Below are 25,791 nucleotides of genomic sequence, written 5' to 3' on the forward strand. Positions count from 1 at the left end.
ATTTGTGTGAACGAGGGCAAAGACTAGAATAGAGTAAGACAACTGAAACCGATTTTCATCCTTTTACTGAGGAAAAAAATATTTAATATTTTTGTTGTATAAGGAATAGTACCTAAGGCAGGTACTTATACTGACCTCAGCCCCACGCACTCTGGTTTAAACAGCTATAGGACAGAGCAGAGTTGGAACTGAAAAATAGGGTACAAAATAACAAATTGGAGGGGAACAGTGGGATGCAGAAAGAATGAGCAGCCACATATGCCCCAGTCAAATACTTTTAGTCCCTGCAGCATACGAAAGATGCCAATCAAGTCTCTACACTGGCTGGGGATCCTGCCGGGAGAAAAGATTCAGTCACAAGGGCGTAAGTGACAACAAAGAGAAAACTCTGAGCCACAGCTACACTGGCAGGGGGTATACCAGATTTTGCTACTTGTGTCACACAAGCTAGAAAAACCCTACCTCTCCCATTGGGCAGGCAACCTAACATTCCACCCAGTTCCTTGCCTTACCATACTATGTATTCCTCCTCTTGGAGAATTAAGACCTGGGCTAAATGCTCCACTCCAGGATAAGGCTGAGCAGTCCTAGTTCTCTAGACTGCCTCTTTTATAAAGATTGGATTAAGGTAGGTGGAAATGGTGAGAATTGTAAAGATTTTACAAAATAAAGTAGAACCCAGAGAAAATGTCAAAGCTGCCGCCATGTAGCACCAGCAACCAATTCTTGCACTTCTCTTCCCTGTCTCAGTAATCCCCTACAGAAGGTTACATGATTGGAACAGCTCTTTCTTCCCTGCAAAGTCTCTGCTGGTACCAGGTTATAACCTGGACAGTGGGGAGTGTCTGCCTTAGGCTGGTTTGTGCAACAGGGCCACCTTAGGTCTCCTTGAGGACATTTATCTTGGCGCAGATCTTGAGGGCAGGGCCCAGCTTGATGTTCATGGCACTCATAAGATGTTCTTCTTTAAGTAATAAAAGGGCCTGTCCATCAATCTCCTGTGAGCGAAATTCCTCCGCAATCTCTTGGCAGCCTAGAAGAAATGGGGAGAACACGTAGGTAGTGCCAGATGATAGGAGGAGGGAAACTAAATGAAACTGAGGTCTAGCAATGATTAATTCCAAAGTACTTGTCCTAAATTCAGTAATACGAAGTCAGATGGCAAGCTTTAAAAAGAAAATGAAATTAGAAAGAATTGGCTATTTAAAAAATGGCAGAGGCTCACACCTGTAATTCCGGCATTTTGGGAGACCAGGGTAGGCAGATCCCTTGAGCCCAGGAGTTGACCATCCTGGGCAACATGGCAAAACCTTGACTCTACAAACATACAAAAATTAGCTGGGCATGGTGGTGCATGCCTATAGTCCTAGCTACTTGGGAAGCTGAAGCAGGAGGATCATTTGAGCCCAGGATGCAGAGGTTGCAGTGTGCCAAAATTCATTCCACAGCACTCCAGCCTGGACAACAGAGTAAGACTGTCTCAAAACGACAACAACAACAAAGCCAAGGTCCAAGACCAAGAAAGGAAAAGCAACTAAATTGTTCAACCACAGAAATAACTTCATTCAAATAGCGTGGAGACGGGGGAAAGCGAGAGAACAAAAAAAGCATGTTTTCTTTTATACTGGCAAAAAGATTCTTTGTGATCTTTTTGAGACAAATAGCAAGAAGGGTAGGGTGATTTTCATTTCTGGAGAAAACTCTTTGTCAAGAATAGCATATAGGCTGAGTGCGGTGGCTCACACCTATAATCCCAGCACTTTGGGAGGCCAAGGCAGAAGGATCTCTTGAGCCCAGGACTCCAAGACCAGCCTGGACAACATAGGGAAACCCTGCCTCTGTTTAAAAAACAAACAACAAAAAAGACTAGCAAACAAGCCCTCTTTGAAGAGTGGGGCAACAAGAGCCACTTAGTTTCTAATACCCTGCTCCACTGGAAAAAAATTTTCTCCATGGTAGGTATCATAGTTAATTACACATAAAAAATATTTTATCCAAAAATTTAGTGAGAAATGCAGCTACATCATGAAATATGAGAATCAAACACTGTAAAATTACTGACACTATAGAAGATAATGTCAACCCAGAAAAAAATCAGGAAGTCAACTTGAATAAATATTAGGAGTAGAGCTGCTATATTAGCATTCAAGCTCCTACTGCTTTAAAGTCAATTACTTTCCCTCTTATCAAGGCCCCTGTGGGATGACGTAAGGAAAACCACCTGGGTTCTGTTGAAGAGAGGGTCAGTACCTTGGAGAGAAGCAATAAACTCGTACACCTCCTCTACACTCCAACGGCTGGGATTACTGGACAGGAACACAGGGTTGATGCCATGTAATTCCGGTGTAGGTGGAGCTGTATTGGGATTCCCCAGATCACGTTCTCCATGCCCAGCTCTCACTGATAAAGGCCCAGGAGATGTTGGAGAGAGTGCTTCATCATAACTGGAATTATCTGAACCTCGGCTAGAGTCTTCTTGACCCTATAGGGAAAATAGCAAACCAGTGAGGTCAGTGTCAAAGGTTTATTCCCCTCTCTCTCTTCCCAAACCACCCTGGATTGGGTGTAGAAGAAAAACTAATCTTACCACATATGAAATAAGCAGCACTTTATTTGCAAATGCCCAAAATCTACTCTCAAGTGTCTTTTAAACAGAAACTGTATCACCTCCTTGATTCTCCCCGTGACCTAACAATTGATCTGTTTTCTCTACTCAAGTACAGTGTAAGGATTAATGGATATATGAACCAGTAGTTGGGTAAGAGGTCCAGACACAAAGGGGGTCAGGATCTCTTGGAATTTGGAGTCATGCAATCAATGTGAAACCAGAGTTCTCATCTCACGCCCTCTTACCTGGGCAAATGAATTGCCCTGTAGGGAAAGAAAAAAGACCCACTTTAAAGGCATCTGGCTCTGCAACAAGCAGCTCACCCGGTGGCACTTGCCCTGAATCTTGGCACGGGCAATGTCAGAGGAGCTGCGACGGGGTCCACGCCTGCGAACGCGAGCGTAGTTGGCTTCTTGAAACTCTTTCATTTTTTTCCTCTTCAGCCGGAACTGATGGCTACAGCTCACATTGTACCTAAAGGACAGGGCACATACAGGATGTTAATAGTGCCACAGAAGACTACCCTGCTCTAAACGTGAATTGCTGCTTATGAGCTGATTTGGGGAAGGGAATAAAAGCAAGGAGGCAGACATAAAATATCAGCTATGAGACGATCCTGGGGAAGGGGTGTAACATTAGATGGAGATATCAGTGCTGAGGGCAAGGAGGAGGGTGCCCAGAGTACCTCTTAGCGCAAGTCATGGAGCAGAACCTCTTAGAGCCACGAAACTGCTCTGCGGGGGCGTACTTCCCACAGTACTCGCACTTCAGGAGATTCGCCTTCTTATCTAACTCTAAAAAACAAGGCATCGCTGGACAGTCACCATGGGTTTCTGCTGCCCCTCAAGCAATCATTAGGCTCAGAGCTGGATTCTAAAATTATTCTCAGGGTTTACCCCCAAAAACCTACACAACCTAGTTGAGAATCCCTAAAACACAAAGTTCAAAATCTAAAACCATGAAGACGTGTCCCTTGAGAACTTTATGACATCTTCCTAATCTTAAGTCAAACTCTTTCCATTTTAGATGTCTTACTAATTTTATCCTAATTCACACTCTTAGATTTCAGATATGATTCAACTTCTGAGGAGAGAGGAACTAATTACTAATGCCTAGAAAGATATAAGATCCATCTAACACAAGAATTTCCAAAAGCAGGGGGAAAATGTAAATAAGAGTCCTTAAGACAGATTATAAAATCTAGAATAAGGAGAACTGGAAATTACAGACATAAACGTCCTATTTTAGATAATCTTTTGAAAAAAAAAAAAAAAAATTTTTTTGAGACCAGGTCTCACTCTGTCATCCGGGATGGACTGCCGTGGCACTATCTTGGATCGCTGCAACCTCCACCTCCCGGGCTCAAGCGATCCTCCCACCTTGGCCTCCCAAGTAGCTGGGACTACAGGCACGTGCCACAATGCCCAGTGAATTTTTATATTTTTTTTGTAGAGAGAAGGTTTCACTATGTTGCTCAGGCTGGTCTCAAACTCCTGAGCTTAAGAAATCCACTGGTCTTGGCCTCCCAAAGTGCTGGAATTATAGGTGAGAGTCATCACACTCGGCCAAAAAATACATCTATAGAGTAAAGAATAATTCAAGGGCTGGGCGCGGTGGCTCACGCCTGCAATCCCAGCACTTCGGGAGGCCGAGGCGGGTAGATCACCTGAGGTGGGGAGTTGGAAACTAGCCTGACCAACACGCAGAAACCCCGTCTCTACTAAAAACACAAAAATTAGTCGGGTGTGGTGGCGCATGCCTGTAATCCCAGTTACTTAGGAGGCTGAGGCAGGAGAATCGCTTGAACCCAGGAGGCGGTGGTTGCAGTGAGCCAAGATCACACCATTGCACTCCAGCCTGGGCAATAAGAGCAAAACTCCATCTCAAAAAAAATAACAACAATTCAAAAGGTTACTTTAGCTGGATAAATTCCCCTAACTTTATATAACTCCTTTTCTGTGATTCTACATACTCTGATATATAATATGGCTTCTATGTGTAGACGGACTTCATTTTATTTCTACTTTTTTTTTTTTTTTTTTTTTGAGACAGAGTCTCACTCTGTCGCCCAGGCTGGAGTGCAGTGGCGCGATCTTGGCTCACTTCACTGCAACCTCCACCTCCCAGGTTCAAGTGATTCTCCTGCCTCAGCCTCCCGAGTAGCTGGGACTATAGGCGCACGCTGCCACACCAGGCTAATTTTTGTATTTGTAGTAGAGACGGGGTTTCACTAAGTTGGCCAGACTGGTCTCGAACTCCTGATCTCAGGTGATGTGCCTGCCTTGGTCTCCCAAAGTGCTAGGATTATAGGCATGAGCCACCATGCCAGGCCTTATTTCTACTTTAAATAAACAGGTAACTACTATTTTACACTGAGTCCTCAAACACATCTCCACAAGCCTCCTTCCCCTAAATGGGTCTCTGAATAAATACTCACCGGCAGAGGGGCTGTCTACTCCCAAAGGGCCACCTGACTGATTCTCAGTCAGCCCTGTCGGAAGGCCAGTCTGTAGTGGCTTCTCAGACTCCTTCAGTAACTGAGAACAACCCACCTGTCCCAGAAAACATTTAGAATTAAGTCAGCCTGATCCCTTTCTGCTTCTCTATAGCTTTCCCTAACATTTCCCAATCAATATTATGTCTTTCCTTGGATCTCTGAGTTAAAGACCAAGTCTGGTTCAGAGAGAATCACTTTCAATATGTTAATCATTAAGAGTGGTAACTGGTCTCTATACAATGTTTGGAAATGAAAAAAAAAGTAGTAACTGGCTTTTTTTTCCAGATAAGCCAATGGAGAACAGGTTCCTACACTGGCTCCCTATTTTGTCCTTTTCCTTCCTATGGTGCTGAAAATGCACTAGGAGTCAAGACACCTCAGTTCTAGTCCTGGTTCTACAAACCCTAGGAAAGTTCCTTAACTTCACTACTGTTCTATTCATTATAAAACAAACTAGTTAATCTAACTAAACATTACAGTTTTAAAGGTTACTTTCTTCCTTTTTTTCTCCTCTTCCTAACATTTTCATTTTATGCTTCACACACTCCTTTTCCTTTCCTTCTTTATAACTAAATAAACAGCGTAACTGAACCATTCTTTAATTAAATAGTTCTGTGGCTTTTATTTTTACTGGAGTTTGAAAAGACAACAATCAGACCAAGTCCCCACTTCAAAGTCCCACCTTGTGGCCCTGCCCTCACCGGGAAAGGTTCTGCTCCTTCCTGGATAACAAAGCCTTCAATGATGTGGGTGAGAATCTGGGGCTTCACGATGGCCTGTGGGGGTTTTGAGTCACCCATCTGTCTAGACACCATGGCTAGTGTAGGAGGCGGTACTGATGGGGCAGGGGTCAAGGCTACTAGTTCACTGCCTGGGGTATTAGCATTCATATTAGCCACTGATTCAGCTTTTTCTGCAAAACAAACACAGATTAAGCAACAGACATGAGATGACATATTGATCCATCTATTAGTTGAGCCGGCATGATCTTCCATAATAATCTATGTTCACCCTTGACAATTCACCCTGGATTCCCTGTTTTTGGATGTATTCATTTGTCCACCAACTTCTGGCCCATTTTCTACTCAACCAGATTTATCTTTTAGCTCACTCAGAACATTTCTCTACTCTGTGTGTACTACAACAGCATTTTAGAAGTCAGTTACTCACCTCCAAGACTGCTCTTCTCATCCATGACTTTTGGGCTCTCCGCTACTGGAGATGCCTTGGCAGGAAGCATTGAACCCAACGTGGAGACATCATCTCTCTCCTCCTCAGAGTCAGCCTTGCGTTTGACAGGCAATGTTTGGGGTTTACCCTACAGAGTAAAGAAGAGGAAAGAAACAAAGATGTACAAATGAAGTATAATAAGGAACCACAATTATTACCATAAATAATCTCTTTCAAAGAAAATTTTCTTAGTTCCAGATTTGCCAATTTATCTACTTCCCATGGTACACTAAAATTCCTGGTCATTCCTAATAACTTTACATCAGGACAAAAGAAAATGTAACATGATTTAGACCTGACCTAGGTCTTGAGACCCTGTATTCACATAGACCAACCAAGAACTGTTGTTTTTTCAAGGACTGATTTGGTTAAGGCTATCTTGATCTAACTTATTACATACCCAAAACCCAGAATAGTATCAATAACAAATTTAGGAGTATAAAGTTCAGATATTATACACATTAATGTGTCACTCTCTTACAGAAAAAGCAGATAAACACCAGTATTAACCCTCTTCACTCTTTATTCCCCTATTAAGCTCTATTTCCACTCAGCCCCAGGTCCACTCTCCTGCATAATAGTGCCCTCAAAACCATCAGACATCACTCACCGGCAAGTGCACAGACTGCATATAGAAGGCAGCAGGGACCTGGGCTACAACAGGTGAGGAGGTGGTAGCCCCACCCTTCACCACGTGTGCTGTCCCCTGCACAGGAGCAAGGGACATCCCAGGGGCCAATGTGGGAGGGCACTCCTGCAGTGCACCAGGAGCCTGGGATGAAGGTGGCGAGGAGGCCAAATGGGCCTGACCAGACTGCACTGGACCTGGCATCCCCCGGGAAGTAGGTACAGCAGCTGCCAGCTGTGCCAACCCCAAAGCCTGTGCCTGGGCTGTACCTGGCTGTCTAGTGCCTACAACTTGCACTGGGATATGGGGTGGTGGTTGCTGGGTAGCTGACATCTTAGCAGTCCCTAACTGAGGTGGCTTGATAGGTGCTACAGGTGGCTTGGATTGGATGGGAATTGGTGGCTTAGGGGCTGCATCAGGTGGAAGAGACAAGGGTGAAGACTGAAGCATGGGCTGAACGACCAGGGTTTGGGCTTGCTGCTGGGACTGCGAAGGTGGGACCTGCTGAGTAGGTGGGACCTGTGGTGGCTGAGGGGCAGTGAGAGTGGTGGCTTGCGGCTGCTGCTGTTGCTGCTGCTGCTGCTGCTGCTGCTGCTGCTGCGCCAACTGGAGGTGTGTAGCTGTGTGAAGGAGCTGAGACTGACGATGCTGGAACTGCTGCTGGTGGTGGATGGCAATCTGCTGCTGGATCACCACCTGTTTCTGCTGGAGGTGGATCTGTTGCTGTTGCTGAATCAGTGAATGGGGCTGGATTTGTGTGTAGGTGGCTGTAGGAACAATCCCAGAACAGAATAAAGAGAAAAAAGAGCAGAGAATAATAACCATTCTAAATTAAAAGTAAAATCATTTTTCCAAGGTATACCTAGTTTTGGAATTATGCGGTGAAAATAAATCTAGTCAGTATGAAACTTGGACATCACTTCATCCATACTCTTTCCACTAAATCAGACATTATCAACTACCACTAGTCTTAAAGATCCCAGAGAAAGAACTCCCTTGCTCAATCATTTCAGAGCCTCAGTAATTTCTTGTGTCTCTTATCTTTGCCATACTTAAATATTATACTCTTTTACTCTGTACTCAGCAAAGAAGAATGGTTAGCCCCTCCTCCATTAGACTTGGAGTTTCTCAAAGGCTGAATCCATGTTTTATTTATTTTCACATCCCTAATACACAGCCCAGGGCCTGACACTTCAGAAGCACTTAATATTCACTGAAAAAAATAGATACTCACAGAGTTAAAGATACCAACATCTTCCCATGAATGACTTGGATTTTACAAACCATCAGCTTAGATCACTATCTAAGTCTTAAGAGTCAGCACCTGTCAGCTCTGACCTAAGTTTCCTCCACTGTAAACTGGGATTGACAAACTCTACTTCTCCATATTGCACCAGATTGTCCAGAGATCAAAGCATGTGATAAAGCACTTTAGAAATATAACTGCTAGAGTATGTAAATACCAAATATAATAATAACTAACTTTTAATTTTTTGTGTGAGTAAATTATCTAAGTAGATCAACAACTAAGGTGCTAGAAACAAAAAAGGCAAAAATCAACTTGACCAAATAAGATACACACATCTAACTACATCTTACCCGCAGTCTGAAAGCAAGTATAAACTATCGGTCTTGCCCTGTCACCTAGGCTGGAGGGCAATGGTGCGACCCCAGCTCACTGCAACCTCTGCCGACCGGGTTCAAGCTATTCTCCTGCTTCAGCCTCCAGAGTAGCTGGGACTACAGGTGTACACCACTATGCCCAGCTAATTTTTGTATTTTTAGTAGAGACAGGGTTTCACCATGATAGCCAGGCTAGTCTCAAAACTCTGACTTCAAGTGATCCACCTGCCTCGACCTTCCAAAGTGTTGAGATTACAGGAGTGAGCCACCGCACCCCACCTCTCTATTAGTCTTAAGTGCTCTAAGGCATTTGTACTGTATCTGCTCTACACTGGACCAAGTAACCACATTAAACAGTGAGGAGAGAATTCATCCCTTATAGTAAATGCTAAGTTACATGAAGACAAAGAATCTGCTTTTCAAAAATGTATCCCCAGTAATTCCTAGAAAACAGCAAGCAATTCAGTAAGATGTGATGAATGAATAGACAAGAGTGATAAACTGAAGAACTAACAGCCTAAGAAAGCGGACAGGGCAACTTGTAAGCTGACTATTGCCTGGTAGAAACAGATAAGATCTGTATCTGTCACTTGTCCTCCAACCCCGAAATAATATGTTCAAGGCTGATATGATTCCCATTCCTTCCTCTATTCAAGGACCAACAGAAGCGGGGAAAAAACAAAAAGGTGAAGAAAAAAAGGCAAAAAAAGAAAAAAAGGAAAATTTCACATTAATTCTGAGAGAATAATGACATGAGGAGTGACAATTTACCTGAGCTAATAAGTGTCTGGCTGGGCGCAGGTGTGGCTGTCCGTGTCAGGTTCATGCCCACATTCTGCTGACCGCTCCCATCTGCTTCTGCCTTCTTGGCTGCTGCACTTTCTGCCTCTGTCTGGCTGCCCTGGCTCACAGTCACTGTTTGGGCTGCAGGCAAGGGCTGCACCACTCCTGTGCCCTTCCTGGGACAGCTCCCACCACCCACTCCTGAGGAAGGCAACTGGCCCAAACCACCATGTGCCTGGCCACCTCCACCTGGACCCATGGACCCTGGGATGTTATTCCCACTGCCTCCACCAGCTTGACTAAGGTTGAGGGACTGGCTTGTGGCCCCAGAGGAAGCCTGTGCCACCGCTAGGGCCTGGCTAGAGGCCTGGGAGAGGCTAGAGACAGGGGAGGCTCCCGGAGGAATGGCCTTCTGAGTGGAGCCTTGCATTGGAGGTCCTTGAGCTGAGGCCTGTTGATTCCTTACTGCCAAGTTCTGCACCTGAAAGACATGAAAAAACAGATTGAGAAAAGGAGGACTGGAGGCATTAAGGTCAAAGATTCAAAAGCAGCCAGGAGAGCTACTGTGTCATATTCCACAGAATACCTCAGCTCGTATCTCTGCCTTTACAATATACTTTAAGGCCTTCCTACCTCCTAGGGAGGAACTCTGGAACCATATCTGATTTTTCAGCCACCTTCACTCACTAGCAAGTGTGTCATCAAGTGTGGTCATTTATTCCTTCAAAATCTCTCTTCAGTTATCCCTTTCCTCGCCATTCAATCATTCAGCACCTCCCAAAAACCTACTATGCCTCAGGTACTACATTGGATACTGGAAATGCAGAGGAAAGACACAGTCTCTGCTCTTAATGATGACTTTCTACTAGAGAAGACAAGAAAATTACCACTTACGATATAAGATGTATAGATATACACCCAGTACCATAGGAGTACAAAGAAGGAAGAGCAACTAAGACTAGGGAGATCAAGAAAGGGCTTCCTAAAACACGTGATGCTGATCTGACACTCAGTAGGCAATGGTGAAGGTGGGGGTTTAAAGATATTGGTAATAGCATTTGCAAGGCCAGAGCCAAAAAACGATTATTATTTAGACCGGGCGCTGCGACTCACGCCTGTAATTCCAACACTTTGGGAGGCCAAGATGGACAGATTGCTTGAGTTCAGGAGTTCAAGAACAGCCTGGGCAACACTGCCTCTACAAAAAATACAGAAAATTAGCCAGGTATGGTGGCAAACACTTGTGGTCCTGGCTACTCAGGAGGCCAAGGTGAAAGGATCACTTGAGCCTGTGAGGCAGAGATTGCAGTGAGCTGAGATCATGCTACTGCACTCCAGCCTGGGTAACAGAGTGAGACCCTGTCTGTGGGGGGAAAAAAAAAAAAGACATTATTTTTAAATATTATAGAAAATATGTATAATTTCTAAAAAGACTGTATTTTTAGAAATTATAAATATTATGTTTGGGGTAAATTACAAGGAATGGAAAGAAACGAAGCTAGGAAGGCAGGCTGTGGATAAGGAGGTAGGAAGGTGCTTGGCCATTAAGGGCCTGGTGTGTTGAAATAAGGAATCTGAACTTTAGTTTGGGAACAGCAAGTTTATCTGTCTTATTCATTGTTATATTCCTAGCACCTTCATAGTTCTGGCACATAGTCAGTACTCTAAAATATGGATAAAGGGAAAGAATGATGCCCGCTTAACGGATTATAGGAAGCCAATAAAGGTTATTAATCAAAATAAACATTCATTTATACATTTCTGATTGAAGTATAAATCAATACACTTCCTATTTTAGAAAATATTTGTTATCATATCCTAAAGTTGAACATTCACCACTCTCTAACCCAGGAACTCCACAAGAGAAACTCTTGCCATGTACCACAGGAGGCATGTATAGGAATGTTCATGGTGGCATTATTCATAGCAACCACAACCTGGAATCAACCCAAAGGGCCATCTACAGAAGAGAAGATGAATAAACTATAGTATATTCATACAATGGAACAGTATGTAGAAACTACAATTAATAAACTACAATGACTCCAACAAAACAAATGGATCATAACAATGTTACTAAGAAAGCACTCTCCAAAAGTGTACATACAGCATGAGTACCTTATACATTTCAATACAATTTAAAAATATACATGGTGTCCGGGGTTTGCTTCAAAATACTCCACAGGCGGGGAAGGGCCTGAATGCATTGGCCATGTGTTGATAATTGTTGAAGCTGGATGGTAAGTACATAGGAATTCACACTTTTTCTATTTTTGTATATGTTTAAAATTTTCTATAATAAAAAGGGCATTTTAGAAATACAAAGATGCAATAAAACCATATAAAAAGGACCCAGGGAAGAACGGACTTAGAAACCAGAAGGCTCCTTACTATGGGTAAGGGAAGGCAATAGATGGAACTGCACACTGCTTATTACATTATTAAAAGTTACTGAGTAAATAAATTTTAAAAGGTTATGACGAGACCAACAGTGAGAGAGTGTCATGACCCAAGGCTTATAATATTAGCAAATTCTGTGTACCAGAAGTACAATTAAAAAATTAGTAGTAACAACATATATTTTCTTATTTTAAAAAAAGAAGTTAGTAAAAGTTTCCTGATAGTAATGCAGAAAAGAATTGCAAGTAGGTAAGACTGAAGTCAAGACGACCATTTAGAAAACTAGTACAATATGCCGGTGCAGTGGCTCACGCCTGTAATTCCAGCACCCTGGGAGACCAAGGTGGGCAGACTGCCTGAGCTCTGGAGTTTGAGACCATCAGGAGTAACATGGAGAAATTCTAACTAAAAATACAAAAGATTAGCCGGGCATAGTGGCACAAGCCTGTAATCCAGCTACTCAGGAGGCTGAGGTACAAGAATCGCTTGAACTCAGGAGGCAGAAGTTGCAGTGAGCCGAGATCACACCACAGCACTCCAGCCTAAGCAGCAGAGAGACTCTGTCTCCAAAAAAAAAAGAAAGAAAACTAGTACAGAACAGGTTCAAATAATTAAAACCTGAATTCAGGCAGGAGCAGAAGCAGTAGAGAAGAGTTGATGGCTTCTGAGAGATATTAACAAGAATCATCAGGATTGGGTGCTTTAGTATATAATATTATCTAGTAATCATTAATATATAGTTTTTCCAATCAGCTTCATTTCCATAATGGCTATTTCAAACTTTCCCACTCTCTCCCTATACCTCAGGCTACCTTCTGTTTCTCCTCCTACTCTTCACCTCTTCAAAGAAAACAAAAACCATTATATGAGTATTACTTCATCACTTCCCCCTTCTCTCCCTTCTCTCCTTCCTATCAAAAGGCAATCAATCCTTCTCTGCGCTCTACATCCCATCTCCTCCTGCCATCTCAAGAAGCATATAAGATCCACTGCCTCCTCTTCCACTTCTCCTTCTCCACTGGCTCCCTCATCACCATGTATGAAATGCACATTCCCCTCCCCGGTTCCACCTTCCTTTCCTGGTGCTGATAAACTCTTAATAGCTATTTACAGTCACCGTATTCATTCCCACCTGCCATTCACACCCCTCAAACTCATCATACTACTTTGGATTCACCACCCCCCAAACTCAACTGAAACAACTCTCCCTCCCTATTTAACCCCCCTGCCCATGCACGCACGCACGCATGCACACACGCACATCTTATAACATTTCGTTCCCTTGCCTTCATGACACTACAGTCCAGATTTTCCTATCTGCTGCTCTTTCCCATTCCCCTCTGCCAGCCCATTACCCTCTATCCATCTTGAACTGCTTTTCCAAAGTGGGGCTTCATCCTACCTCAGGGCCCCATATTAAACGTTCTTCTCCTCCATCTGTACTATCTCCCCAAACATTTTTTTTTAAAGATGGAGTTTCGCCCTTGTTGCCCAGACTGGAGTACAATGGCATGATCTCAGCTCACTGCAACCTCCACCTCCCAGGTTCAGGTGATTCTCCTGCCTCAGCCTCCCAAGTAGCTGGGATTACAGGGGTGCACCACCACACCCAGCTAATGTTTGTATTTTTAGTAGAGACAGGGTTTCACCATGTTGATCAGGTTGGATGGTCTCAAACTCCTGACCTCGGGTGATCCACCCGCCTCGGCCTCCCAAAGTGCTGGGATTACAGGCATGAGCCACAGCGCCAGGCCTTTTTTTTAAGATGGAGCTTCCTCTGTTAACCAGGCTGGGTGCAGTGGCACAGTCTTGGCTCACTGCAACCTCCAACTTCCAAATTCAAGTGATTCTCCTGCCTCAGCCTCCCAGTAACTGGGGCTATGGGCACACACTACCATGCCCAGCTAATTTTTTTTGTAGGTTTAGTAGAGACTGAGTTTGACTATGTTGCCCAAGTTGGTCTCAAACTCCTGATCTCAGGTGGTTCACCCGCCTCAGCCTCCCAAAGTGCTGGGATTATAGGCGTGAGCCACTGCGCCCGGCCTCCCCAGGCAATTTTAAACACTGAGGAGGGTGAACCAATTTAGTAGATGGGGGACTTCAATTATCATCTATATGTCTACTACTCTCAAATGTTTATCTCCAACCCAGACCTCTTCTCTGAGCTCAAGAACCACATAATAACAGTGCAGTCTCAGTATCTCCTCATGGATGGCTCACAAGCACTTCTAAGCCGTATGTCCAAAACTGAACTTCACTCTAAATACACTTCTACATTCGTCGTCTCATAAACAGCACCACCGGCCACCCCACTGCTATATCAGATCTCATATCTGGCATCTCCCTTAATTCCCCCATCTATTAAATTAGTTTACCCTCTTCAATGATTCTTCCAAGTTATCCTCAAATCTATGCGTTTCTGTCCATCTCCACTGCTACCCCAATACAAACATCATCTTTCCCTTAAACCGTCAGAACAGTTATTCTCCTGACAGTCACACTCACACCATATCTGTTTAGTCTCCAAAGAGGAAATCAACATGGTATTTAAAAAGCAAAACAAAACAAAAATACATTCAAATCTCTCCATGACACTTCCTTATTTAAAATCCTTCTATAGCTTCCAATTGCTTTTTATAAAAAGCCCAAAATCCTAAACACAGCCCCCAAGGCCCTGCAAGATAAGGTTCCTCCTACCCATCTAGCCCCACTTTGCCAAACTCCAAGAATATAAGACTTTCAAATCCTCAAACAAATCAAGTTCCTGCCCTCCTCAGGGCCTTTGGACACACTGTTCTCCTGCCTCCAACACTCTCCTTTCATATCCTTATCTGGCTAACTTCTGCACACCCCAAGTTAAATGTCACCTCCCTGACTTCTACACCCCATGCCAAAGCTAAATTAAGTCCCTTTCTAAATTCTCAGAACACTCGGTACTTTCTCAATTATTTCCCCATTCAGGTGACTATTAGTTTAATGTCTGGTGTTTCAATGGTCTATGAGCTCCACAAAAGAAGTGATTATGACTTTCTTGGGCACCCAAGGTTAAGGAATGTTTGATACATTAATAATAGCAGTTCTTCCTAAACACTCACTATGTCCAGGCACTCTTCAAGCAGTTAAACACAGCAACTCATTTAGTCCTCACAACACATCCTGAGGTAGGTATATTACAATATCTATTTTACAGACGAAAAAAACGGTAACATAAAGATGTCACATCATTTGCACAGGGTCACACAGTAAGTAGTGGAGCTGGAATCTGACCCATCGGATGCGTATTTTTAACTACTGCCCTCTGTTCCTCCACATATTGACACTCAAATATCTGATGAAGGAATGAGTGGATAAATGAAAGAACTGGATATGGAAATGGAACCAACCTCATTCTTGGCTCCCACTGCTATCACCAAGTCTAAAACAAAGGCTTGCCTTACAGCTAGAGGACCCCAAGAGTTTCCCTAACTTCTCTTCTCCAGGAACTATTAGAACAGTATTAGAACAGTTATTCTCCCTACAGTTCTTCCTAAATACTTTCCTCATCCTGTTATTCTGCAATGTGACCTATGAAGTTAACTACAACCTCCTTTACTTGGCTTTTATGCTCCACCCTAGCAATGACCTCTTCTATCATCAGGCCTGTCGATTCTATTTTATTTATTCCCTCATTCCAACGCCCACCACACATACTCATAGTTAAATACATGACTACGCTCTTACGCTTGCTGTTCTCTCTCCAGTTTTCTTCTCACTCCAAATCAAATCCACTCACCCTTCAAGACTCTGCTCAAGTATCCCAATAAGGCATTGCAAAGTAATGTAACCAATTCTTTTCCAAACTCATGTGTCACTCAAAGTTAGCACCATTTAGTTTAGCACTTTTTTTTTTTTTTGAGATGGAGTCTCATTCTGTCGCCCAGGCTGGAGTGCAGTGGCGCGATCTTGGCTCACTGCAACCTCTGCCTCCCGGGTTCAAGCAATTCTCCTGTGTCAACCTCCCAAGTAGCTGGAACTACAGGCACACCACCACCAAGCCCAGCTAATTTTTGTATTTTCAGTAGAGACGGGGTTTCACAATATTGGTTAAGCTGGTCTTGAACTCCTGAACTCAGGTGATCCACCCTCCTCAGCCTCCCAAAGTGCTGAGATTACAAGAGTGAGCTACCACGCCCAGCCTAGTTAGGGCACTTTCATTATCTAAGCTCTTTGAAGACCTGACTCACATTTCTTTTTCAAACCTGCAAAATTTCTAATACAACTGTTCCTTGGTATCCACAGGGGATTAGTTCCAGGCTCACGGACATCAAAATCTGCAGACATTCAATTCCCTTTTATAAAACAGAGCAGTGTTTGCATATCATCTGTGCACATAGCACATCTTCCTGTATACTTTAAATCACCTCTTGATTACTTATAATATCTAATACAATGTAAGTACTATGTAAATAGTTACACTATGCTGTATTTTTGTATTTTTTTATTCTTGTATTGCTATTTTTAATTGGTTTTTTTCCCAAATATCTTCAATCTGCAGTTGGTTGTATCTGCGGACGTGGAAGCCAAAGATGCAGAACCTGCAGGTTATGGAACCCACAAACAGGGAGGGCCAAAAGTACACACAGGAAGAACTCAACATTTACCAGCTTACTGATAAACTAAAAGGATGTAGTAATTATCCTAAGATCCTAGGTTGTGTCCCATCCATAAGCAGCTAAAATTTCAGGCTCAAAAATACATGTATTTTGGGAATAAGTCACAGGAAGTAACGGTGAGGAAGACCTTTACTGGGAGAAACAGTGAACAGGAAGAGGAGAGTGAAAGTTGAGAACCAGAGTAACTTACAAACAGAAGCAACCAAACATTCCTCCAGTAAGGTCATTCCTCAGCCAGGTCAGCTTTAGATCTAACCAACAGAAGAATTCTCTCAACAATCTCTTCTCTTCTGACAGTACTATGAGCGAATAAAGACTCTCCGAATAAAACAGACCCACAGGAGACTTGAAGGATGGTGAGGAAATTTACCCTATCTTGAAAATAAGATTTCCCAAATCCACAAGACTATTTTCAGGCAAATCTCCTTGTCTTTCTAACTCAAATTAACTCAAAGGTTATACGGGATTCAACTTCTGTGGTGATTAAGGGAAGAAAAACAAAACACAAAAAGTAAGAATTCTGAAAAGTGTAATGAAGCAGAAGGATGGACCCAGGTCCATGGTCATTCCCTTCATCCTACCCAGTGCCCACCCACAGGTAAAGTCATCCCCACTAACCTGATCTGCATCTGCATGAACTCCAGGAGACTGAGCAGATGGCACCTCCTGCTGGACTGCAGCCACTGCCCCATTAGGCATCAGGATGAGTTGGGAAGCTAGAGGCACATTCCGACCCAGGGTTCGGTTTACCTGCAATAGGTTTCCCAGCTGTGGCTGGCAAGGAGAGGAAGACGAAGAGCAAAGAGGACGAGAGGGAAAGAAGGGACAGAAGAGGTGGAAAGGAAGGACCACAAGACAAAATAAACAGAAGATATTAAACAGCTGAGCCCTGCCTGTTCCACACCAACCCAGGAGCCTCATACTCTCCACATGTGATGAACCATCCAGAAGAAAACCTAGAATGCACAGAAAACTACAGATTGATGTCAAAGAGTCAGACATCGAAGAAATAGAGAAAATTAGGATTTTAGAACAAGTACTTATATATATCGCTCAGTAGGCTGGGCGATAACACAGAATTTGTATACTTGTGCCAAAGGTTTAAAGGTCGACTATATCTAACACTAATTTAGTCAAATGTTAAGCCAGTATTTTCTAGCATATCATCTTAATTTAATCTACAGGCTACGTGTGAACAGAGAGCATCACTTCTAGGTTAAGTGAAGTATAGGAAGTAGGTTCCAGCTTCTCTCAAGACATCAGGGTAACCATGGTTTTAAAAAATGGCTTTTGGCCGGGCGCAGTGGCTCACGCCTGTAATCCTACCACTTTGGGAGGCCGAGGCAGGCGGATCTCCTGAGGCCAGGAGTTCCAGACCAGCCTGGCCAACATGGTGAAACTCAGTCTCTACTAAAAATACAAAAATTAGCCAGGTGTAGTGGCGTGTGCCTGTAATCCCAGCTACCTGGGAGGCTGAGGCAGGAGAATCACTGGAACTCGGGAGGCAGAGGCTGCAGTGAGCCGAGATTGTGCCACTGCACTCCAGCCTAGGTGACACAGTGAGATTCTGTCTCAAAACAAACAAACAAACAAACAAAAAAAACCGACTTTCACTCAAGTATTTGCCAGGGCCACACAATCATGCCCCTGGGGCAATGGTGGCTGCATCTGTGGCTTACCCGTAGATACATCTGGGCCTGCGACTGGTTGAGGGGTGGGGAGGTGGTGTTCCCCAGTAGCACAGATTGGGTCAAGGTGGTAGCACTGGGAGAGCTCACACTCTGGGATCGGCTGATGAGCTGGGCGGCCGATGTGGTGGCCAGATTGATCTGTGTGGTATAGAAAGGAACCAGGACTAAGGATTTGGGAGAAATAAAAGGAAATGTACATGACTGACAAAATCAGAGTAACACAGTCAAGAACAGAATATTTCACTTTCATGGAGCCGGGGGAAATGAATAATGTCTTCCTATCCAAAACTGTCATCCTGGTTACTTTAGGGTATTACCGAAGTGGAAAAAAACCAACAGTCTCTAACCACTAGTGTTAACAGTTGAGAAGACAAAAGATTGAAACAGGACAGATTTTACTTCTCATTGAAGAGTTCAGGGATTAGTCCCTTTCTTATGTTATTTCCTCTTCTTTCCCAGAATTTTCTTTTCTTTCTTCCTTAGACTTCCTCTTTAGAGACTCCAATATAGATTAATGTTGGTTACTTTCCCCTGTACTACTATTCTCTACTTAAGAGCAGTAACTATCCAGTGATGGCTCAATACACACTCTCAGATCAGCCGCACAAAGTAATTTAACCCAGGGACAAAGACCCAGGTAGAGACGCCTCTCAGTGGGAGAGGCAGTACTCACCGAGGCCTGGGTGGTGGTAGTCTGCTGCTGTGTAGTGCTGGTGTTTGGGGAGCTGGCCTGCCGACTGGCAGCAATTGTGGCCTGTTAAAGGGGAAGGGAAACAAGAAGTAGCAAAGACAGTGAAGGAAAAAGCTCTCAGTCTTCTAGTAATAAATCACAAGCACAAAACATGGAGATTTGACATTATAAACAGGGAGATTCCACTTTAGGGTAAAGAAAAGTATATTCACTAGCCCGATAATCCTCACATTACCACATATGCTAACCAGTTAGTCCCACATAACCCTTCTGGGGCAGAGAAGCAACTTGCCCTCCAGTTCCCACTCTCTTTTAGGTAGAAAAAGATGTGTTTTTTTTGTTTTTTTGGTTTTTTTTTTGAGAAGGAGTCTCGCCTCTTTCACCCAGGCTGGAGTGCAGTGGCATGATCTCGGCTCACTGCAACCTCTGCCTGCCAGGTTCAAGTGATTCTCCTGCCTCAGCCTCCAGAGTAGCTAGGATTACAGGCGCACACCACCACGCCCAGCTAATTTTTGTATTTTTAGTAGAGGGGGTTTTACCATATTGGCCAGGCTGGTCTTGAACTCTTGACCGCAAGTGATCCACCTGCCTCAGCCTCCCAGAGTGCTGGGATTACAGGCGTGAGCCACCGTGCCCAGCCAGAAGATCTTTTGGTCAGGTCATATCACGAGTCAGTGAAAGTCTAGTCCAGAGGTATCCCATATAAATACAATGTGAACCACATATATAATTTTCTACTATGCAAATTTTTAAAAAGTAACAGGAAAAGTTAACTTTCATAATTTATTTTATTTAGCCCAATATAAAATATCACTTCACACGCAATTAATATTTTTTAATTACTGATATTTTACCTTTTTTGTACTAAGTAGTCTAACTCTCAAATCTTATAGGACGTCTCCATTTAGACTAGCCACATTTCAAGCACTCAATAGCGATATGTGGCTAGTGACTATGATATTAGACAGTGTAGGTCTAGATTATAGACAGCGCAGGTCTGGAACATAGCCACTCTATACCTAAAAAGTGATTTTATAGTTCTTACTGCAACCCCAGAAGCTCAGATGCATCCATCCTCCCACAGGAGACAGGAGGCAGAAGAGGCTGCCTGCAGCCTGGCTTAGTATAGGATGCAATATGCCCAAAAAATCTCCCCTACCCACCTGTAGTGCCTGTCCCCTCCCTCTCGGGCCAGCTGGCTGCTGACCTCTCACCTGCTGGACAGCAGCCAGGCTATGCAGCTGGGCATTACTGAGTTGCTGCTGGAGCATGAACTGGTGGAAATACTGAGCTGCATTGGGCTGCCGCTGCAGTGCCTGCAGAGCCTAGGAAAAGACAGAGAGGATAAAATATTTAGAATGGACTCCTAGCTCCTATTCTATGTAAATCACTATATTTGTGTGGCCATGGGAAAGACAGAAACCAGAGGAGATGGGAGTTTGGGCTAAATCTTCAACAGCTATTTTCCTTTTTTTTTTTTCGAGACAGAGTTTCGCTGGTTGCCCAGGGCTGGAGTGCAATGGCGCAATCCACCGCAACCACCGCAACTTCCGCCTCCCAGGTTCAAGTGATTCTCCTGCCTCAGCCTCCCAAGTAGCTGGGATTACAGGTATGCGCCACCGTGCCCAGCTTATTTTGAATTTTTAGTAGAGACAGAGCTTTTCCATGTGGGGTCAAGTTGGTCTCAAACTCCTGACCTCAGGTGATCCGCCTGCCTCAGCCTCCCAAAGTGCTGAGATTATAGGCATGAGCCACCACGCCCAGCCTTTTCCTTCATTTTTTTTAGAGCAAGGTCAACTTGCTCTATCACCCAGGATGGAGCGCAGTGGCGTGATCATAGTCTACTGTAACCTCAAACTCCTAGTTCAAACAATCCTCCTGACTGCCTCAGCCTCCCAAGTAGCTAGGACTACAGGTATGCACCGCCATGTCTAGCTAATTTTTTTTATTTTTAGAGATGGGGTGTTGCTATGTTACCCAGGCTGGTCTTGAACTCCTGGCCTCAAGAGATCCTTCTGAGCCAGGCGCGGTGGCTCATGCCTGTAATCCCAGCACTTTGGGAGGCCTAGGAGGGCGGATCACCTGAGGTCAAGAGTTTCAAGACCAGCCTGGCCAACATGGTGAAAACTCCGCCTCTACTAAAAATACAAAAAATTAGCTGAGCATGGTGGCAGGCAACTGTAATCCCAACTACTAGAGAGGCTGAGGCAGAAGAATCGCTTGAACCTGGGAGGCGGAGGTTGTAATGAGCTGAGATCACGCCATTGCACTCCAGCCTGGGCAACAAGAGCAAAACTCCATCTCAAAAAAAAAAAAAAAATCCTTCTGCCTCTGCCTCAGTAAGTCTATATGGTCCTTTAAAAACTGGAAGAAACAATCATAGTCATGCACCACATAACCACTATTTGGTCAATGGCAGACCACATATACAAGAGCTATACTATATAACCTAGCAATAGGCTACACTATATAACCTTGGTGTATAGTAGGCTAGGTAATCTGGGTTTGTGTACGTGCACTCTATGACAGTCACACAATTACAAAATTGCCTAACAATACATTTCTCAGAACATATGCCTGTCATTAAGTGACGCATGACTGTAATTCTATGGTTTATTCTCCATAGAATGTAAGAAAAGCAAAGCAGTGCAATTTACACAAACTTACTTCTCCAATTGGGAGCTGGAAATACATGCCATAGCAAAGACTAGACAGGGTGAAAATAAACAAGATGCCGATTAATGTAAAGAAAACAAGAAAAAAAGCTGGGCATGGTGGCATGTGCCTATAGTCCCAGCTAGTCAGGAGGATAAGATGGGAGAACTGGGAGTCTGAGGCTGCAGTGAGCCCTGATCGCACCACTGCACTCCAACTTGGGCAACAGAGCTAGACCTTGTCTCAAGAAAAAAAAAGAAAGAAAGAAAAGGAGAAAATGTAAAAGTATATTTTAGATAGACAGTAAAGGTTATAGAGCCCTAATGGGTTGGAAATAATGAAAAAATAAATAGTGGTTTCTAAAAGATTCCATCAGGTAAAATTTTCAATGAATTCAACCAATTGGCATTTTTACATATTTACAGTATGCTAATACAGATTTATAAAATGAACAGTAGTTTGGTTTTAGTGCTAACTGGACTTTACTGAATTCTTATTCTTCAATAATTGGAACTATTTTTATGATATGCATAGTTATTCTAGTAACCAAAATATTTACTGAAAGACCTCATTCCCTAACAGAATTAATACAAATATGGAATTTGCTGTTTGTTTAAAAATAAATCTCTAAAGAGTTCCATGATACTTCTATTACTCAAAGGGATTTACAAGAATGGCCAAAGATTAAAAACCTGGCAATCCAGGATGAGAAAGGGTTAGTTAGAATCTAGCTAGACGGACTGGATGTTGTTTTTTAAATCCTTATTTGAAAGACCAGATTTCACTGTTTGCTTGCCCAAACCTTTGTAAACTCCTAAGATTCTCAGGGCTGGAAGACAGCTTAGTCGTCATTTAACCCAACTCTCCCCAAATTGTTGAAAAAGAATTGAGCACAATTATCTTCCAGCATCACTGCCTACCACAAGCCAAGACTCACACAGACCATGGCCCCTCAGAGCTGAGCCTCACCTGCACTGCTTGTCGCTCATATAGTGACATTTGAGCTATCTGGGGCCGAGAGCTGCCCCCTGAGCTGGAACTCCCATTGGTGGAGTTGGAGTTCTGCTCGCTCTCAGTCTCCATGATAGCGGTCCAGGGTCCCCAAGGCTGGTGCTCTGACTCAAGACCTAGATGGAAGCAGTAAAAGGTTAAAACTTATATCTTGATCCCAAGCTGTTATCTCATGTTATTATTCAAGAACACAGGAAATCCCTAAGTATCTGAGAATCTTCCTCCTCTTCCATAAGCCATGATTTCTCATCTTAAAACTCCCAAATCTTCAGTACACTCTTGCAACCATGTCTTCCCAATATTACCATCTTTTGAAGCTATGCAGTCTCAAAAGAAACAGCCTTTACATATTCCCTCATGGATGTCACTAAGTAAAATGGCCAGAATGTGAGATGGCACCTTACAATACCAAAGCTACCTTACATTCCCATAGCATTTTTTAACAGTTTAAAATCTTCCCACTTAAAACTTTTGGCTGTCTCATTTTTGTCTCCATCTGCATCACATTATCATCCAAATGAGTCACCATATACTGGGGAGCCACTGGTTGCCTCCTTTCACTGGGCTAGGCACTTCACCTATACTCTCTCTCTCATAGTAGTGCTGTTAACACTGTTATCCGTATTTTACAATTTAAGAAATAAGGTTTTCTGAGATTAAAGAAGTTGCCCTAGTAAGTATCAAGTCTTTAGACTAACACATGCTTCTTCAAACCAAACTGTGATTAAGGCAGTGTCATTCACTATGATAGTGAGTACTCGTTATCCTCATTAAGATACAGACACATTTAGTGGGTCATGGAAGGTCATAATACTAGGAGGCAGAAGAGCTCACCTACAGCCCACATAGCCCAAATAGCTGCCTGGTTCCAGCTCCGGCTACTAATAACACCTCAGGCATGTCGCTTTTCCTCCTTACACCTGTTTCCTCACTGCAAAGAAGGCTTCATACTGAATGTAATACATCATTTTAAGAAATGACTCCGGGGTATGCAACATAGAAATACACACAATGAAAATCTTCAAGAAAGTAAGATGCAACTTTGTAATCTACTAACGTGTCAGATTTACCCACTGGGGACTACCCTTAAATTTGCAAAAAGACACATATGAAAACATTGCTAAGAACCAAGCAAAGAGACAGGAGATGAGAAGAAGAAATATTCTTCCAAAGCAGCACTAAATGACAATAAGGTTTTTACTCATTCTTTTTGTTTTTCTCTTTTGTTAAGCTCCACACTATTTTCTCTACTTCTGAGGCACTGGGCCACTAGAAATATCAGGTCACCAAAATATTATTTGGCTTAGGAATATAAACATCAAACCAGAATTTCTGCTAAGTGTTGTCAACAGTTTTATTAGGGTGAATGGATTGGTCATAGGGATTGCATCCAAAACAAACAAACAAGCAAAGTAAATAAAATCAAACTGCTTGGCCTTGGCAATAAAGCTGAGGATATTTCTTATTATCACATTCCCAGTATCATCCGATCACACCATTATCCCACCCCCAAATCTTTAGTTTCATTTAGGACTAGCAAATGTCACTGCAAACATGTATATAAACCAAAAAGTACACAGGAAAAATCATATCAGCTTCAACTAGTCTACCTTCTCCCCACATCTTTTGCCAAAATATCAAAGCACTAAACAGATACAGACCCATGAATCCTCATTATCAGCATGTGAAGAAAAAAAGTGGGTAAGGATTAGAGGCAGCACGGCACAGTTTTATAGATTACTGGATTTAGTTCACTGGACTCAGAGACACGAGACCCCTTTGCTAGGTATAGAGACCATAATTCCTACATTCACATGTGAAAATACAAACTGTTATCACCCCTCGTCTCCCCAAAACTGAATTCTTATTAACAATTTTATTTTGACTGTGAACGAGAAATAAAAATGTAAAGGGACCAACTTAAAAGTCTCAATCAAATCGAGGGAAATTGCCACCAAAACCAGGATTCCTGGATCCCAGGCACATAAATGTATTCATTTGTGATCAACATTATGACTACAAGATTAAATACAAAAAATGGAGACAAGCAGTTTGGGCAGCACCAGGAATCAAAATTTTCAAAATTAAACTGGAAGAGAGTGAGAAGCTGATCCACAGATGTCCCCAAAGTAGCTAAGCCACGGTCATCCTAAAAGGTAGCATGTGGGGTATACATGGGGTTGGGTAGGCGCACAGACCTACCGAAGGGAGCTAGAAAGGGACACTGAGGTGGACTTAGTATTGGGTCGAGAGTTGGAGAAAGTCAGTATCCCTAAGCACGAAACTCTTATCACGTAGAAAGGATGGGACATAGGCAGGGGGACGGGAGAAGGGGGTGGTGGTTCAGGGAAGACTGTGCCAACGACATGGTAATAATCAAGAGAACAGGGAGAGTAGACGCCCAGGGGTCCTGGTTCTATATAGAACCTTGATGAAAATGATGTTTCAAAGAGAAATCAAATACACCGGGGGAAGGGGGTGGATCCAGTGGTGCGCCCAGAGTGAACTGACCCAAGTGAGCAGGGACATGTGCATACAGATAGCAGGGAGACAGGCAGAAGTCAAGGAACTGGAGGTTGAAGAACCCAGCGGACCACGAAAGCAGGGAGATAACTAGACAGCATGCTCGGCTGGAAGGACCAAAGTCAGAGAAGGAAAAATGAATAAGAAAATGAGCAGTCAGAGGCAGCTAGGGTGACGGACAGACAGCATGAAGCGCAGCAGAATGAATAGCCAGAAGACTCGGACAGGCAGAGCCGAAGGACTGCAGAGCTCAGCGCCAGAGGTAGGCAGGGAAAGCAACTGGGGGAGGTACCTGGGGCGTTACACAGATGGAGGTGGCTGAGGAAACATCCCCGCGCAGCCAAGCCCCCAAAGGTCCTGCCCCTCCCCGGCCCTCGGTCGCCCGGTTACCTTCTCGCCCGGCTCTGCACCCAAGTCCTCCCCGGGGGCGTCCACCTCATGTGCCGGGGTCCCCAGTCGCCAGGCTGGGCTGGGGGCTCGCTCGGCCTCCGCGGCGGGCTCCCCTCGCCTCCTCCCCTTCCTGGAGGGGCGGGGGCGCCGAGGGCGGGGTGGGAGGCGCCCGGCGCGGCCGCGGCTCCCCGCCCCTCCCGCCGCTCCGGGTGCGGGCCCGGCAGCGGCTCAGCCAGGCCTCCGGGGCTCGCTCCGGGCCTGTCACTTCCTGCCCGGCCGAGGAGGTGGGGGCCGCAGGCCGGGGGCTGCGGGCCGGGCTGGAGGAGGGGGCTGCGGGGAGGTGCTTCCGGGGCAGCCGGACCCCTCCCCCGTCCCTCCGCCTCCCCTCGGCGCCCTCCGCCCCCTCCCT

The 25,791-nt window shown here is 44.0% G+C and overlaps 1 protein-coding gene across 7 annotated transcripts; it reads right to left on the bottom strand.

Annotated features, from left to right (window-relative positions):
* Positions 1-47: 47 nt before the first annotated feature.
* On the bottom strand, positions 48-25,702 carry PHC1 (polyhomeotic homolog 1). Of its 7 annotated transcripts, none has more exons than XM_037995125.2 (15): positions 25,383-25,702; positions 22,428-22,585; positions 20,018-20,128; positions 18,786-18,866; positions 18,101-18,250; positions 17,040-17,171; positions 9,358-9,850; positions 6,946-7,730; positions 6,276-6,423; positions 5,807-6,018; positions 5,046-5,160; positions 3,294-3,402; positions 2,932-3,082; positions 2,251-2,482; positions 48-1,033 (listed from the first exon to the last, which is right to left on the bottom strand). In XM_037995125.2, the coding sequence occupies exons 2-15, from the start codon at positions 22,539-22,541 to the stop codon at positions 879-881; spliced, it is 2,988 nt and encodes a 995-aa protein (XP_037851053.2). In that variant the 5' UTR covers positions 22,542-22,585; positions 25,383-25,702; the 3' UTR covers positions 48-878. The 7 variants fall into 7 exon arrangements, with proteins under 7 accessions (XP_037851053.2, XP_007965723.3, XP_072876573.1 ...); XM_007967532.3 differs by having other exon boundaries at positions 17,040-17,195; XM_073020472.1 differs by lacking the exon at positions 25,383-25,702 and adding an exon at positions 24,131-25,348 and having other exon boundaries at positions 17,040-17,195.
* Positions 25,703-25,791: the final 89 nt, after the last annotated feature.

This window comes from Chlorocebus sabaeus, chromosome 11 (genome assembly GCF_047675955.1).
Source record: "Chlorocebus sabaeus isolate Y175 chromosome 11, mChlSab1.0.hap1, whole genome shotgun sequence".
Taxonomy (NCBI): domain Eukaryota; kingdom Metazoa; phylum Chordata; class Mammalia; order Primates; family Cercopithecidae; genus Chlorocebus; species Chlorocebus sabaeus.

Coding starts and splice junctions, on each gene's coding strand:
- PHC1 (XM_007967528.3), bottom strand. Junction 6,424..6,945: donor TGCAGTCTGTGCACTTGCCG/GTGAGTGATGTC, acceptor TTTACTCTGTAG/GGTAAACCCCAAACATTGCC. Junction 3,083..3,293: donor TCCATGACTTGCGCTAAGAG/GTACTCTGGGCA, acceptor CCTGTCCTTTAG/GTACAATGTGAGCTGTAGCC.